Source organism: Patiria miniata, unplaced genomic scaffold (assembly GCF_015706575.1).
Source record: "Patiria miniata isolate m_02_andy unplaced genomic scaffold, ASM1570657v1 HiC_scaffold_18, whole genome shotgun sequence".
In the NCBI taxonomy this organism is placed as follows: Eukaryota; Metazoa; Echinodermata; class Asteroidea; order Valvatida; family Asterinidae; genus Patiria; species Patiria miniata.
This window is the reverse complement of record NW_024037056.1, coordinates 17,078,870-17,094,283: the sequence shown is the minus strand read 5'-3', so window position 1 is coordinate 17,094,283 and position 15,414 is coordinate 17,078,870. Positions and strand designations below refer to the sequence as shown.

The following is a 15,414-nucleotide window of genomic DNA, read 5'->3' as shown; positions in this document are numbered from 1 at the left end:
ATTTGAGATGGGAACCAGTCACTTACCTTTTGAAGCTATGGCAACGGAGCTTCTGCAAGTTCCTTTGGTGTCGGTTGGTCTGTCTGTCCCCAGAAAATTGACCGAAATACGCCCCCTAGGTTTCCCATAAAATATAAGTACCAAATTTAAAATTTTCAAAAAAAGCAAAAGAAATAAATTGAATACTTAACAAAAATTATTTGTTACAATGTGGAAAGATGTTTATGGAAAGTTTGTATGAGAAGCTTTCAGGTATTATGTGATGTAGGCGGTATACATGTGCAGTAGGCTGGCACCACTGTTTCATGTACTTTCATGGATTGTGTAGGAAATGAAGCCAAACAGCGAATGAAGAAAGCGGCTTTGTCACTTCCATTGCGTTACCACTACAGCTTATTTCACGCACTTTTGAGCCATTTTGAATCAATTGAATAGAATTGAATGCATTCTGGTACTAGCGTTTTTAGCCTTATCTTGTCTTCTTTTTTGCAGCCTGTCGAAGTCAGAACTCCCTAACATCGCGCGTTCTTTACTCTTCGAGTAATTCACTTTACCATCCGCGGTCAACCTACACCGCAACCCAATAGAACTAACCTTTGCTAACCCGGGGGGCCGGATTAACTTGTTTGTCAGATATTTCTTTGGCATGGTGGCCTTGGCATATACATTTGCAAAGGCCTACACAGACAGACTTATCATTCTCCATTTCTTTTTCTTGACAGACTGGACATCCATTTTTGAAGGTGAAGGATGTCCTGAGGATGTCCTGATGATGTCCTTTTCAATTCAGTTGTCGCTGACAGTTTATTATGACTTCTGTCATTTTGCTGTTCTAAACATAAATCAGATTATAAAAGACCATTTTGGTATTCCTACTGCGCATGTGCACAAGTTACGTACCTTCCTTTTGTGGTAAACAATGCGCTTTATGCATCCAAAAAATATAAACATGCAGGGTACCAACGAAATTAAGAAACGGTTCTTGTTTTGGAGTATTTATTTATAGTTTTATTTAGACAGGGTAGCCTCATCAGTTAAAAACTGCTCATGATTACTGAGTAATATGATTTTAAGTCCAAACTCCCAAATACTGTGGGCTACCAAGTTTTGCAGTATTTTATTCTTCAACTTATGTCTCCAGAAGGTGGTCGATCTAATTTTCATGCATGAGAAGTGGCAGATTACATAATCGGTTACCATTTCATAGACTTGTAAACATAGTATATCTGCTGTCACGTGCTGTGTTTTTCCCGAATACAAAATCCTCAAATCTTGATCTGCCCATGCGCAGTAGAGCTGTATAGATGGCGTGTGTTGGCGTTGATTTGTGGCAGCCATGCATCTTGTCAAGTTTGTATATTTCCACGGATTATACTAGCATAACTGTTGCTTTTTTCGTGCGTAATCCCGGTAACACAGATAAGAAAACAAGTCCTTTTAACTTCAGCGAGTGATCAAATTCCTGGGGTTTATAGATGACCCGATAACACATCCCCAGATCTAAACTGGAGATAAGACCGTAATCCGGGGTGTTTCGTCTCGTGCCCCGTGTGTAAAATGACACCGAGCGGCGCGCGACACCAATTACCACGCCGTGCTGCGGAACGCAAACGCCCGCTGGGCCAGCAGGCACACGCCACGCCGTCCGGTGACCCCGTGAGAGGAGCGCGTGGATGGGCCGCACTCGGCCCCGCGGACACGGCTATAAAAGGTAGTAGCGGTAGTTGGGCCGATCAAGGGGCGGTCCATATTTTGGAGTGGGCTGCCGTGGACACATGACTGAATTTCTGGTTCAACATCTTCGAATGTTTTTCACTCTATACTTTATGCGTTGCAATCTTGCAATCCCGTAACTACAGCCGCTGGAGGAAAATGAAGCGTTACGGCTTCCGTACAAAATAGTCATTGCGTTCATTAGGCATCAAACCAGAGCTACATGGAGTAAAAAGTGCGCTCCCCTAAATATGGCAAGACATCACAACACTCCCTTTGATACCTTCATACAAATGTACATGTATGATGGGCATACATGTAGTATAGTAGCATATGCGTTTGCAAACACAGGCGGATAAATAAACCGTGCGAAGTTCGCACGCTGCGCACTGCCTTACGGACATGACATGTCGCAACACATCAAAAACAGCTGTAGTTGTAATAAAGCCTCGCATTCACCCACACGTGCGATTTTTGAGTGAGCTTCACAGCTGCAGAGATAGGTTGCTTCGCGGGAACTCATCAATTCCTTAAGATCAATTAGGATTTTTAATCATCATTCCGTAAGTCTCGCGCGCGGTTTCTCACGCTAGAAAAAGTGCAAAGTGAATTCGTCACTTAATCAAGAACGCCTGTACTTCTATGCGAAACATCCCATTAATTTGCGTTCTTTGTACAGTAGGGTGGGTAGTCCTGAAAAAAAAGTTTACATGGTTCGTAGTGCTGTATAGGCTTGCCTCTTTAAATAATTTATATACCAAAAGGAATCAGCTTGTCAGTCCGTCAGTCTGTCAGTTTGTCAGTAATTCGGTCATTCAGAGTTGCTCTTTGGGTCCAGCATTTTTCAATACACAGTATTAACTGCCAACTGTTTCGGGGGCCTTCCCCAAATCAAGCCCAAAAAGTGTTCGATTTCACTGTCAAAGTGAGAAAATTTCAAACCTATCTTTTACTAGACTGACATTTATGAGAAAACAAAAGTATTTATCGAACATTGTTAAGGCCAGTGTAAGTTTTAACACAGAAATTGACTTGAGCTGAGTTTTGGACTTGCGAATTCCTGAACACCACACCGATACCCTAAGTATAGTAACATCGTCACCAACTTACCAAGACATCTTTTTGTCTTAATCTTTTTTAAGAAATAAATTTAAGCGTTGCGTAGGCTACCTCGTAAGTCACCCCTACCTTTTAGTTTTAGTATTACAATGTGGAAATAGCGAACGATTACTATATACCTAATCGCCTCCCTTTTGGAAAAAAAACGAAACAGTTCGAGCCTTCTTGACCCCCCCCCCCAAACAAAAATTGCTCCTCGATCCGTCCTTGTACCTTAAGCCCAAATCCTGCCAGATCGATATCTTTGTTTTAACTATAATATTGACTACACAAGAAACAGTTCACCTCATCAGTTTACCTTTGTGGTTAATTTGACGATTATTTATAGCCCATAGTTTACAAAGTGCAACAAGTGCAACTAATGTAGTCTACAACTAATTATCATGCAACAATGTCGGTGATTCTTTGATCCGCGCGCTCGAGTTTGAAAACAACCCGGTAGAGCAAACCAAATGTTGCTTTTCGGGTACCCTGTATACAAGAGTATAAAAATTCCACTTCCCCTTCACGTTAATTCGATTTAAAACAAAGAAATCTCAGTCACGGTGTGGGGCTGTATTGCGGGGCAAGGTGAACATTTGTCGCCCGGTGTCACATGTGGAATTGAACCCCTGCAAGTACGAGAGATGAGGTGTCAGCTTGCGCCGCAGGGTGCGCAGTGTTTAGTCTGATGCCCAGCCCCCGGTGCCGCAGCTGCCTCCAAGAGATCGTAACACCTGTAGAGATCCAGATGAGAAATAATTTCACTGCTATATTTATTGTCATGTCAACATAATCATGTTATTTGTAGTTCGAACCTCTTACAACGTTTAACATAATTGTATCCCCTCCCCTGCGTGGTAAAAAGTCAGAACAAGAAATCTCACATTAATTTTTCCAGAATGCTATAGTTAATGCAGACTTCTTTTAAAAACTACTCCAGAAGTTTAATTATACACACCTTTGAGGTAAAACTGTTGGTCTATCTCGTCTACATGACTATCTCGTTGCTTTGTGTGTTGTCTTACGTCCGCAATGTACCTCAAATGCAAGCGAAAATTGTTACGTTAGCTTGGCGTGGGATTGGACGTATCACGAGGAAAGCATGACTGAGACTGTCGAACAGTTTTGAACTTTTCCTTAGCTGATCTATATCGTCTGCCTGCATGACTATCTCGTTGCTTTGTGTGTTGTCTTACGTCCGCAATATACCTCAAATTCAAGCGATTTGGTTGTTACGTCAGCGTCGAGAGTTGGGATTGGACGTATCACGAGGATTGCATGACTGAGACTGTCGAACAGTTTTGAAGTGTTCCCGTACCTGGTCTATATCGTCTACATGCATGACTATTTCGTTGCTTTTTGCGTGTTGTCTAACGTCCGCAATGTACCTCAACTGCAAGCGACTTGTTTGGCTCTTTAGTTTACCTCGAGTATTGGGATTGGACGTATCACGAGGCTCCCACCATGACTGAATTTGTTGAACAGTTTTGAAGTATTTCTTTACCTAAAAAGTCGCAACTGGATTTTACCTCGATCTTTATAAAAAAAAAAGAGTTAAACACATTTGCGCTGTGTTAAATGAATAATGATACAGCGAGATACTTCCTGTAGAGTATACGAACTAAAACCTGCAATCATTCAGATGTGATGCACGTACATCTGGGAATGATGACAACATTCTATTCTCATTATTTTCAAGAATTTGTCAGACCTTTCACACCTCCTTAATTGCTTTCCTCTTTTGGTGTATACATGTACTGTATCCTCTATTTGTTTTGGTCAATCATGGTGATTGAGCATATTTGAAATTGTCCTTATGAAAATCTCTATTTTTGTTTTGTTAAGGTTCTTGACAGAGGTGTGTGTTTATAGCAGACGATTTGGTAAGGTTCCATACTTTCGTTTTGTTGGTCATATTGGTCGTTAAGTAAGACATCTTTCGTTTAAGGGAGTGAGGCGCACCACGCGAATGCCTCGCTCTGATTTCAGCTATATCCCTTCAAGTTTGACCTCCCGACGACCCCACCCGGAAACCCGAGGCTCCGACTGCCGTGTAGCTTTCCGCCCACGACCGGCCCCACGATTGTGCTCGGATAAACACCCTAAACAATCACCATCAACAATCAGGAATATCGGTTCCGTCAACGGATGAAACCTAAGGCTAACACACCCGGCCCGTGACAGACCAACAAACCCCAAAGATCTCACACACAAAAAGCAAGTAAGACCGGGTTTGAAAGCGTACGGACAATATCCATGGGAACCGAATATTTCAGTGCAAACAAAAATCCTGGAAGGATTTCAGACGGTAAGTGGGGCTTTCACTCACAATAAGAGGTGTTTGAAAGCCCTATCAAAACATTGGGAGAAGAAAATACCACGACGACTCTTTCTTTTACAAAGTTGACTTTGAACTATGGCTTTGATTTCAAGCTACTTGCAGACGCTTTCATTGAGCGTATGACTTAAAATTTATCGATAAAGGAGTCATATACCCGATTAAGTTCCTCTAGTGATTGAGTCTTTTTGTGTTTTAAACTGTTGAGGCTTTTTCGTTGTTGTCTGATTCGAATCGTTTTCATATGAAACATTGAGAGCAACTCCGCAGATGTCTGTTTGGCCTGGTACTTTTGGACACTTCCCGAAGCAACCCTCGGTCCCCATTCCGTGAATTTATTTACAGATTGACCATCCATTTTGTCAACAAGTGTTTTCCATTTACTGTGTGAATTTGTCATGGAAAATCATTGGCAACGGGTCACAAATACAGAGGCAAGTTTGCCATAACCGTTGCTGCGCATATAACATTGCGAGGGAACACAATTGTAATTACGTACAACCAAACAGAAGACGATATATCGTCTTGTTTCTTCTTGCTAACATATTTAGAGAAACAAATTGCTGGTAATTAAGCTTAATCTCTCGAAAGAGCTCCAGCATTCAAACCACCAAGTGTTGATGCCAAAAAAAACCTCACAACTTGTTGAAATCCAGCAGTCTCGTAACGACGAACAGAGCATATAATGTTCGACACGTTGAATCGAAACAGGTTCTCAAAACCACACATAACTCACAAAAATTAATACACTGTCACATGTCACCGCGAACTTCCACTTCCTGCTGCCCTTACCCTTCAAACCTTCAAATCTTGTCTAACACTTTCTAAAAACGTGAATATGTTACAAAAGTCATGTAGTACACCAGTTTGGGAAAAACTTATACCTTTAATGCTAATACTTGATGTGTCACAGCGCTCGCATTGCGAGGCCTCCAAATTATACACAACACGGACAATTTATGTATTAATTTCTATCGGTTAACCTCCCGATGTCTGACAGATACGCCCAGTGCTAATTTACGAGGCGAAAAGAGGAATATCGGCCCATTGTTTCTGTCTTGGCAAGAGTAGACTTATTGCCGAATGAAATGGGTCAGCAACGGAACAAAATACGGCTTTCAAGAAAGTAGGTTAACCACCGATATTTCTCAATTTCATATCATTTTTTCTTCTTTTTGGGGGTTCAAGTGTTGGGGTAAGCCAGGTTTATGATGGATGCCTGAGGTTGGTTGTAATGAAAGACAGGTAAGAATCTGGATTAAAATGTGAGAATGTCATGTAAACATGTTAAATTATGCCCGTGATGATAAACAGAATGGGAACCCTGGCATCACAATTTTGAGGACCTCAAAGATTCGGGACACAACGCGAAGGGTATCTTGGCAGTTTGTCATAATTTCCTTTCTCTTTTGGTTTGTATTTTTATTCTTCAAGTGGACCGAATGAGCAGGATAGGTAGCAGTATTTCAAAAGCGCAACGGGACAGAAGGGATTAACGATGGATATGTGGTGCCGCTTCAGGCGCAGTTTGCAATTCTGTTGTGATTAATGGTTCATTGAAAGGCGCATTAGGCCCACATGGTTTTGAGGTTTCTTTTTCGTAAAGGAGGCTCATTGTGCGATGCATGCGGATTGGTGGTTAGTTATAGGAGTTCATAGAGGTATACGAGGTTTAGGAGTTTGAAGTGAGGTTCTCTTTGCAGTCATGACGGTTTGAGGTTTGGTATTAGAGGATCTTTGCGAGGTGTAGAATGTGGGTTTGAGGTTTCGGTATACATGTAGGAGGTGCATTTAGAGGTTCGTTTTACTGGTTGGAGACGTGGTACAAGGTTCTTGGAGAGGTTCTTTTGTGCAGGGTGGAGGTGGAAGGTTTACTGTGGTATGTATTGTACAGGTTGTAGGTTCGAGTATATAAGATGTTCATTGAGAGGTTATACGGGTGTAAGGCGTGGTTTAGGTTCTTTAAGTGTTGCATAATGCAGGTATGAGATATTCCTTGGAAGGTTCGTTGTGGCTGTTGAATATCTGGTAGGAGGTTCAATGACATGTATTTTGCAGAGTGTAGATAATGGTATAGGACATACATTTACATGTTAATTATAAAGTTTTGAGGTTCGGTGTTATTGATGATGGGTTGAGGCTTCAACGAAGACTTCGACAGAGGTTGGACATTTAGAGGAGATTCAGTTAAGTGACATTTTTAGGTTTGGAGATGTAGATGTAAGAGATTCATTGCTAAGTGATATAAGCGGGTATAGGAGGTGTGGCAAGAGGCTCTCTGAGGCTTCATTTGCGTTCGGAGGTTATGCAGGTTCGAGGCTAAGTTCTGAGGTTCGTTATGCTGATGCCAATATCATTATGCCTTGAGGAAGCTGTTACCATTACCGTACTTTTAGTTTTGGCACAGAAAAAGTAGCCTTCTATTCAGCTTTTTTTTCACGATTTCAAAACTGCATTTCGCTGTTTGAACGTAGGCCTGAAGCAATCCTTATTCAGAGCGTTTTTCGTGCGGGTGATCTTACTACGCATGCGCCAACCAGGCATAACCAATCACAAACTTGGATCACAAACTTGTCTCATTAGAGTAGAGCGACCACGCCTCGACTTTGGGTCCTTGCCAAAAATCGATCGGTCCGACGCCACGAGCAGACAATAGATTATAAAATGTTACAGCGCGAATTCAATCACGTGCACGCCTGCGGACCAATCGTATATCAACGCGGAGGTCGTCTCGGTCAGGCGGCGTGACGTCACGCCCTGTTGGGTTCAAATAAGAGGTGCTGAAGCAAGTTTATTGCACTGAGCGCTCACATTTTACTCAGAAAAGTTGATATATATTTTTATTTTATGAAGCCGTCACATTGTGGGAACAAATTGCAGCAAAGCTCAGAAATGGATTCTACAAATTTTGCATAGGCTCACAAAACATTTTGTGTAGAGTAATTAACGTTGAGGTAAAACTTCATTCATTTATAATAAATATTTATGATTTAATGGGGAAAAAAACTGTAAAAACAGTCATGTTATCAACTGAAGCAAATGTTCTCTTTTTATTAGCAATCTTGGAATTCTGCTATAAAATAATAAAATTGTTCTCATTTACAGGCTAGTTTTCGAACTCCGCCCCCGAAACTTCCCCTGAATTAAAATGCACTCCGCACACTTCGTCATAAATTTTGAACTCGAACCATTTCGTTTCAAATTCGCTAGGGACTTTGAACTTTTTCTATCGCTGCAGTGCTCTTTTTTTTTTTAAGGTACACTGTCAATTAAAATTCTGAGACTGCTCCCGATTTGACCCTACATGTCCGCGTACTCACTGTCTCCCCATGTTCATTAAACAATGATAATTGTCAACATTTTGTCCAATTTCATTTTTTCTGTTACTACATTTCTTTTTTTTTTTAAATCTGAAAATTTCTAAATAGAACCTCCACATAAATCCGTTTTTGTGACTGCTTAAACCGCAATCAACACCGTTTTGGTTTAACCCTGAAAGTACCAGTTTGCTCCCATGTGGAGGAATTAGGTAATTGTTGCGAAGTCTCCTGCTTAGGGACATAATCTGCACCACAATGTTAAGGAAATGTAAAGGAGACTACTGAAAACCAAATCTTGTGTATGATGTCAGGTCCTTGACACTTGAAAGAAAACTAGGTCTACGACCAGACATTTTATTTTTTCGTTAACATATTATGTCCTGCCACCCGCTGCTTTTTCCCACAGCAGCAAAGTCGGAACATAAACGCCGCCCAATAGGTGACAGGTTTTCCTTTCTTCGCATTTTGCAACGAAAACATGATCCCAACTCCCTTAAGACCCGGCCTTCGCACCTATCCCCCAAAAGAAAATAACCCTTTCCCCTTTTCCCCCCTCAGTTTTCGTTCGTAGATTTTAATCCCCATACAAGCGAGGATTAGGTATAACGTGAATGAGCAAAACCTGCCAACCGCCAAGCACATCGGTACGAGGATAAAAAATAATGGAGAGAAAAATCCCCCGTCACAATAAAATGGCAGTCATTGGAATCGACAGCCGGAGACTGGGGAGGTGGAAAGGTTCTGAAATCATTTGTTCAGTTTGCTTAATTGCCGTTGGCAGTGAACCTATAGGCGATTACACACACTGTCACAAATATGTTTTCGTTTCTTGCCTAATCCCGTTGACGTGTTATTCCTTGCGATGTCTGCTTGTACTTTTTCTGCCGCCGTTCAACACCCTTCGACTTTGGGTTCGCTTCGGGCATTTACAGCAAGAGCAATGGTAAAGGGCGTTTATAAAACACCCACTTTGACTAGTGGATCGGTGTGGGTTGGGACGGGGGCAGGAAGGCATTTTGATCGGGCTGTGAACTTCAGTTTGCCTAGCCCGAAAAGGTTTGCCGTGCAAGCTGCAGAACCAAGCTAATCAACTAACAATTTTATTTCTTAACCAGGGGTTTCATTTATATAACTTTTTGGTTCTTTTTCGCTTGTTCTTCGCAATTTTTAAAATTTTCTTTAATTTTTGTTTCATTACAGTTTAGGCCCATACGATAATCGGCATTTTCGCTTGTTCAACTTGGCATTTTCTTGACTTTCCTTGCATTTACGGTTGCTCTTTTTCGATTGTATTTCATGTTGCAGATGTGTCTTTTCCTCTAAAATACTTACGCCATAAATATCTTTAAAACGAGTTTAAATTTTATCAACGGCCACAAATTTCAATCCCTTTTGCAATTTAAGCCACTGATGAAGAGAAAGATAGCCATTCAAGTATCGAGTCCGCGTCAAGACCTCTCTTCAGCGAAACGCACACCGCACTATTTATTTCGTTTGAAACCAGACTAGGGCTAAGTTTGAACCCTATATCTCAATTTGTTTAGAAGTTTGGTAAGGTGGGACCATAGAGGGATTTCTGCTCATCGCATTAACCTTATCGATACGTGCCATGGGAAGGCTTAATGTATCATGCAGCCATTTTTTTTCTTTGAAAAAAAGGGGTTGTGTTGTAGCACCCGTATCAAAACAGGTTGATTTATCGTGCAAAAAGGGCGCGATACTTTAACACAAATAAACGTCGTTCAGGAGTGCAGGCACCGTAGATGTTCGAGGGGGATATAGTTTTGGTGCTGGGAATTGGGCATACGTGCAAAATCGTAGGCACCCTAGTCGGTTATGGGGGTAGGTTCTGATGAGAGACACACCAAAGGTGCTGAGCGCAGACGGCATACCTGACCTGAACAAGCGTGACCAGGGTGCTTCACAGAGAAGCGAAAGTACTCCGGGCCGGGAACTAAAGACCCCTCTTGCTTAGCAGTGTTAGTTTTGTAGTCTATCACAAGTCCTCAAAAGTCCACACAAGTCCTCACAAGTCCATCACATGTCCTCACAAGTTTATCACAAGTCATCCAATCTCGTCACGTTGCAAGCTATATCAAAATAGGTACATGTGATAAAAGCATTCCTTTGTTTGTTTTTCATTCTTTGTTACTTATATGATTGGATTTGTACGACTTGTAATTTTAATACTGCCTTCTAAGTTAAAGTGTGTCACGAGTTAACTTTTCTTGTCAGAAGAATGCTGCAGCCGTGTCAGAGCATTGCTGAACGTAAGAATTTTTGCAGTGCGAAAGAGAGATGGGAGTGTGGCCTAGTGGTTAGGGTTTGTGACTCCCAATATTATGGGTTCGGGTTCGAGTCCGTTCTCCCACATGTGTTCTTGGGCAAGCCACTTCACCCCTTTTGCCTTACTCCACCCTGTTGAATAAATATATTAGATCTAAGAGCTCTATGCATGCACCTGTTCCTTTTAGGGATAGTCCCTTCAATTGCAGATCCGCAAATTTCTCACAATTTTCAATTCTAAAATTAACCTTTCTCACAAATGTGAGGGTAATGAAACCCAAGGATTCCTCAAAAGCGCCCTAGGCACTGTAGCTCGCAAGCCTGAAGAAACCTGTGGAGAGAAGACAATTAGAAGAAATTACGGTTTTAAAGGTAGGAGGAAAAGCCCAGAAGAATGTTCAGGGGAAAACCCACGGAATCAGGCAGGGACTGAAAACCCAATCCACATGTTGGCACATGTTGGCAGGCGGGATTCGAACCCAGGTCACAGTGGTGGAAGGCGAAGAAAGTACCGCTACGCCAACCTGACTCCCCGTATACGTCTATACATAAGCTCAACATTTCGCAAGGACCTGCAAAATGTCGCGTTATTACATCGGTTTTACACTGATCTGTCAATCTTGGGAGAATTGCACAACCAAAAATCAGAACAGAGCTATTTTTTTCCAGACAGCGGTCTTTTCAAATGCAACCGCCTGAATATAACATCAACTTCTGTTGTCGGAAGGCCTGCTTTCGGAAGGCCCAGCAACATGGCGGGTTCATTGTTGGGCCATTAAGTTTCGAAAGAAAGAAAAGGTCGAAACGAATTCTCTTCAGGTCCGTCGAGCAACCGTTTTCCCATAGGCCTACCAAACGAATCGGGGTGTAGAGGTTCCGTAAATATGGCATGGCAGCTTTAGAGAACATGTTCATGTTATGCAGAGGTGACTGCTCTATGTTCCGACACCCCTATGTTCCGACAACCCGACCATAAGATTGTGTTACTCCCGGTTAGGGTTAGGGTTAGGGTATAGGGTTAGGAATAGGAATATGTGCAGTCGGAACATAGGGGTGTCGGAACATAGGAGTGTAACCTTATATCCAGAGACCCTCGTGAAAGTATTGGAACATGCTGCGTGTATGTATTTACAGTAAGTCTCGTTTTAATACCTCAAACCTCAGGGGATTGTAGGCCTATAAAAGAAATTATGCTAACCGGATTTTCAGGTATAATTATAAAATTCCCGATTTTTCCACATTCAAGTCCGATTTACACGTACACACTGACCAATAAACGGATTCAGTGGTTAACCAGATTAACAGCTAACCTTGTGGGAAGGGACGGGGTTCCAGACCCCGGCTTCGTCACCAGCCTCGGAATTTTTTTTAAGGTAGGCCTACACTCTAAAATGTCCCGAATCAGACTTGACCCGGAACTCCCGAGTCATGATTTGACCTGATATTTTGCAGGGTCACATTGACACTTTCTGGGTTAAAAAAAAGACACTTGCGGCAAGGTTTCAGGGTTAAAATGACCGGGAAATGATTCAAGAGTAGTGTCACTTTGACTCAAAATGGTGTCATTTTAACCCAAAAAGAATCAGGTTGAGTATGACACGGATTCCGTGTCAAGTCTCACCCGGGACTTCTGAGAGTACACCTGACCTGAGTGATTCCGGCTTAATATTAGGCCTATACCGTGCATGTTCTGTTTCAGGAACAACGAATCATACAAAACAGCTATATTTTTTAAAGTAGTCCCGCTTGGTTACTGCATTGAAATGATTCCGGAGCAAGATAGCAGCCGAAGCCCGGAGGTTGGACCCCGCCCCAACTGTTATTTTCCAGGGCTGCTTTTAGTTGGCATTTCAATTTAATGTAATGAGTGATGTGCGTAATATTGGAAGAGCTAACTAGTATCCGTAAAGGCCTGAAACAAGTACATTCCATCTCGGGAATGTAATTTCAGGACGGGGAAAATTTAGGAGAGCTCAGACATCATCGGGTTTTACTTTTAGAGGGTTCGTGAATGAAGCTTGCCTTTCACCTATGCTTTCACTGATAGACCAAAAATGCCAAAAGACCGTAGACACACTGAAAGCGCTGGCGGAATAAAGTACTGCAAAACAAGTTGAGCACAGATTAATATCAAAAGCAGGAACGTCAAGCGCAATATCTCCCCGTGTCCGTGCTGTCACGCACGGACTCCTAACCAAGTACCCCAGGGGGGCCAGACCGGTCACCTTAAAGAGCAAGGACGGCCCCCACTATTCTCTCGTTGTGTCCTCACCTTTAGAACCCTGGGCATGACCACGGGGATCTACCAGTTGCTCGTGTGTAACACACGACACCCGTAACGGCTACACAGGCCCCGCCTCGGTATGTTGCTGTCAACTGGTGACCTACTGGGTGCGCTCGTTCATGCGCCATACAGCACCCGTTGTAACTTGGTCATGAATAATGAATAAGTTGAGCCGACGGTCACCGCTTGTACGTGTATACGCGCACTGATAGTTCGTGGTGCAAAGTTACTTATGTTTATTCATAAGGAGGCGGAGTCAGACTCGTGCAGTGTGGTACTGTCAATACCTAGTGAATCGTGCGGTTAAATGATAAGTTGTCAGTTGGAAGTCAACAGTGAGAAAGGCTGGTCGTGTGTTGAAGAAGTGCATCCGATAAAAGGCACTCAGTGAATACCGATACACACAGTTTGCTACTGGGCTAGGCTGACGAGGAAAATTGTGTTGCACCGTCCACTAGCTGACAAGGGAAATCTGTTTCTGTGGATTACCTGGATCACAAGCTGTATCCTCAAGAACCCACGCAAGGCATCAGCTAATCAACTGACTCCCACAACCAACAACATCAACAGCATCTTGTTGAAAAGCTACGCCGTGCCTTTCCTCGCAAACTCCTGTTTTGGAATGCTCTGATGATCACCAACGGATAATTACTACTAATTTGCAGAAAGTTACTCCGTGAAGAGACACAAAGTCGATCCTAATAAAGACAGACTGAAGGCTTAAAATAATGGAAGGCAAAAAGGATACCACTTTGACGAAGATCTTCGTTGGCGGCTTGCCTTTCCACACGACCAATGATAAGCTACGGGAGTTCTTCGAGCCGTTCGGCGAGATTGAAGAAGCCGTGGTCATCACAGATAGAAACTCCGGCAAGAGCAAGGGATACGGCTTCGTAAGTACCTCTTTAAATTCTTGGCAGATACTTCTTGAGAATGTTCTTGTGAGTGTATACTGGGTATTTCTTACCGTAGCTCAAAGTTTAAAGTGAGACATCGGCAGGGATGTAGGAGTAGTACTAGCTCAGTTGGTAGACCCCTGGAAATGTTGTCATGGGAGTTAGGGTTAACGTCCCTGTGTATTTATGCTCCTCATTCAATCATTTAGGTATCCAGAGATACTTGAAACGAGCATTCATGAGCAAAGTTGCTCAAGATAGACCTGTACTCGGCCAACTCGACCTACCTCCATGGTCAGATTTGTTACTAAATTTGCACCCTGAATTCGGGGGTAAAAACTGTAAAACTTTTCACAGTTTATCCCAAGCCCGAAATGCCATGCAGCTTGCGCTAACCGCAAAATGTCTTTAATAACTTAAGCACCAATGGAGGAATGAATACAAACTGCGGAGTTAAGTTTCACACGGAATTTGTGGGCCTGTTTTATTTACGATCTCGCTTTCTGGTTTTGATGGCTTGATCTGGCCTTATCACGCAGAAACTGAAGGGTAAAATTGTTTTGTTACAGACATGTAATATGGTTAACGGTGATCACCAGAGTTTGCAATTACTAATACAAATTGTGAGCGAGAAGAGATAGGTTATTTACCAAGCACAGTGTATGCTGTCTGTAGCTGTGTGTATGGTGTACTTTACGTGTGCTGTACTTTAGACACGCACGTTGCGAAAATGGTGACTCAGTCACAGCGTCCGTAGTAACATGACGTGTGCAGTTCTCATATGCATTGTGCAGCAAGGCGTATCACAAGGCCCCGGGCAGCCTCTAACGAAACCTGATTATAACAGGCGCCACAATGGAGCTGCTCCTGCCTATTGTTGGCCTCGAACGTGTCTACATGTACTCGTAGCCGTAGTGTACGAGAGCCTCAGAATGAAGTACATGAATTTATATGTACAATGTACATGTGTATGCATTTACATTTTCTGGGGAGTTGCATTTTGGGATAAACTTGGTCTTATCTCCGTTTGCATTTTGGCAAAATATACCTGTGAGGCTCTGTTTCACATATGCAATGCCTTGTCATTTCTGTGTAAAGTCTGAATTTGCGTCTAGCTTGAACACATTCTCCTGACGACGGGCAGAGCGTACTGTTCGAGTCCCTCCGGTTCTTTTCAGAACCACACATACTCACATGGTGTCACCGCAAACTTATCTTGTCTTAGAACAGACTTGTCTTGATATCTCACCAAAGTACTCGATGTATGTTTCATTTTGACTGAAACTGTTATTATTTGTTCATACAACAATATCGTCATTAGCTCATGTATTGCTGTACAGGGTGAGTCAAAAAAGCGGAACCCAAACCCCAAAAATTATATTTCATATTTAAAAAAATATGTGGCACCAAAAATAATAATGACTGGAAAGCCAATTTCATAAGCTACTTTTGGATGAAAAAATTACTGAAATTGGT

At 42.4% G+C, this 15,414-nt stretch overlaps 1 protein-coding gene across 1 annotated transcript in view; it reads left to right on the top strand.

The window, feature by feature from the left end:
* The first annotated feature begins 13,345 nt into the window (after positions 1-13,345).
* Positions 13,346-15,414, top strand: part of LOC119724932 (RNA-binding protein 38-like) — a 66,085-nt gene continuing 64,016 nt past the window's right edge. Inside the window, exon 1 of the mRNA XM_038196254.1 lies at positions 13,346-13,935. Within this exon, the coding sequence (XP_038052182.1) occupies positions 13,771-13,935 (165 nt within the window). The 5' untranslated portion in view covers positions 13,346-13,770. The remainder of the gene's footprint in view (positions 13,936-15,414) is intronic.